General features: G+C 41.1%; 1 protein-coding gene across 1 annotated transcript; it reads left to right on the top strand.

The window, feature by feature from the left end:
• Positions 1 to 508: 508 nt before the first annotated feature.
• On the top strand, positions 509 to 1,447 carry LOC146341297 (olfactory receptor 6B1-like). The gene has a single exon (XM_084807355.1). It carries the CDS (start codon positions 509 to 511, stop codon positions 1,445 to 1,447), a length of 939 nt encoding a protein of 312 aa, XP_084663481.1.
• The last annotated feature ends 651 nt before the right edge of the window (positions 1,448 to 2,098 follow it).

Raw genomic sequence — 2,098 nt, 5'->3', positions numbered from 1 at the left:
TCAGATGCTCCTTTGACCCATCAGGTTTTCTCAAGAATCTGAGCAAAAGGGATTGTAGATTGGGCACTTGATTGTCATAGTAATGTTTTAATGTGATTAACCCATTGACATATCTGGTTATATTATGTTGTTCAGTATTTCTGTTTTTATTTTCAGTTTTTGTTTTGTTTTGTTTCAGTTTTGCAATTGAATATCTGGGTCTTTGTATCGCTGAAATTTATCTTTTATTTCTTGAAAAGTTGTAATGGCTATCTGCCAAAAGCAATAAAAGCTTTCTTGACTGTTTGTTTGTCATCAGTGTAAAGGAACATTTAGGTGAGCCCTCTTTCATTCTCAGAGCCTCCACACACTCTTTCTGAAGGTGTAGATGTACCCTGAGCTTGTTTGCTAATGGCATGTCAACATTAGCTTCAAACAACAGAGGGAGGGAAAGAGGAGGAACTGGGGCCTCACTAATGTTCTTCAAACTTTTTTTCAGGATGACCTCACTACTCATCAGCAAGGATAAATGAAGGTAAATCAGTCAAGCACTACAACATTCATCCTTTTGGGATTTGGCAATGGCTTTGAATTGCGCATTCTTCTCTTCATATTGTTTCTAGCCATCTATGTTTTGTCTGTTCTTGGGAACCTCCTTGTTGTTTTACTGGTTGTGGTGGACCAACATCTTCATACTCCCATGTATTTCTTCCTCCTAAACTTATCCTGCTTGGAGACCTGCTACATTTCAACCATCCTTCCCAGAATGCTGGCTAGTTTTCTAACTGGGGATAGATCCATATCCATTAAGCGATGCATCACACAATACTATTTCTTTGGTTTCTGTGTAGCTACTGAATGCTACCTGTTGGCAACGATGTCTTATGATCGGTATTTGGCAATATGCAAACCTCTACACTATCTATCTGTTATGAATGGTAGACTCTGCCTCCAACTGGTGTTCACATCTTGGATTAGTGGTCTGCTGACCAATAGTATAATAACATATTTTATGTTAGGGCTCACATTCTGTGGGCCCAATGAAATCGATCATTTCTTTTGTGATGTATACCCTGTGGCAAACCTCTCCTGTAGCAATGCCCACTTAGTAAAACTTTCAACTTTCATCCTAGGCCTTATGGGAATAGGGGGCCCTTTTCTACTGACTTTGTCCTCCTATGGCTGCATTCTTCTCACAGTCTTGCAAATTAAATCCAAAACTTCCCAACAGAAGGCTTTCTCCACCTGCTCTTCCCACCTCATTGTGGTAACACTTTTCTATGGGTCAATATTCCTTGTCTATGTAGTCCCTGAAACAGAAACACTGAAGGAACTCCACAAAACCTTCTCTGTCTTCTACACTGTCCTCACTCCTATGCTCAACCCCCTCATATACAGTTTGAGAAACAGAGAGGTGAAGGAGGCTCTTTTCCGATTTGCTCAGAAATTCAGCAACAGAGTTTTATAGCCTCATAATCTCCTGATGGATCTAGTGAAGTATACAGAAAGAGTTTGGCATTCAGAAGTAATTGTGGCTCCTGAGGATAGGAACCCCTAATGTTTTAATGAATATCTGTAAAGTGCCATGAATGGCGGTGAAATAATGAAGACAACAGTGACAACAGCAACAACAACAGAAACAACTTGTTCTTATCCATACTGATATTTTACATTCAAACACAAACTGAATTTTTAATAGAATTCCAAAGGCCAGTCTAAATTGTCTTATATGTGTGCCTTTTAGGTATCTCGTTCTGCCCTTATTTATCATCTTGTGATTAACCTCTTTCTGGTTAATTTAGTCATACTTAGAGTATGTCCATCAAAATCAATGGGTCGGATCCAGATTCAGGTGCATGCAACTATGCTGGTGGAAGTGGAACTCTCTGCCCCCTCCTCCCTACAACAGCTATGGATGTTGTGAGCACCCGACTCCCCCATGCCCAGAGCCCTGGACCCTGCTTGGCTAACTGTGGGTTGCTCGCATGCATGCTCGTTGAGTGCCGCATGGTCCAGGCGCACCCCACAGCTGCCCACTCCTTGCTGCAAGCCACCATTTTTTTTGCAAGATGGGGGCTTCGTAATTTCTGTATATTTAATGTTGCACAAAATGGCAGCT

Source organism: Heloderma suspectum, chromosome 6 (assembly GCF_057233095.1).
Source record: "Heloderma suspectum isolate Gila_16-S chromosome 6, 16-S_ref, whole genome shotgun sequence".
In the NCBI taxonomy this organism is placed as follows: domain Eukaryota; kingdom Metazoa; phylum Chordata; class Lepidosauria; order Squamata; family Helodermatidae; genus Heloderma; species Heloderma suspectum.
The sequence above is the reverse complement of the archived record's forward strand: the minus strand, read 5'-3'. Positions and strand labels throughout refer to the sequence as shown.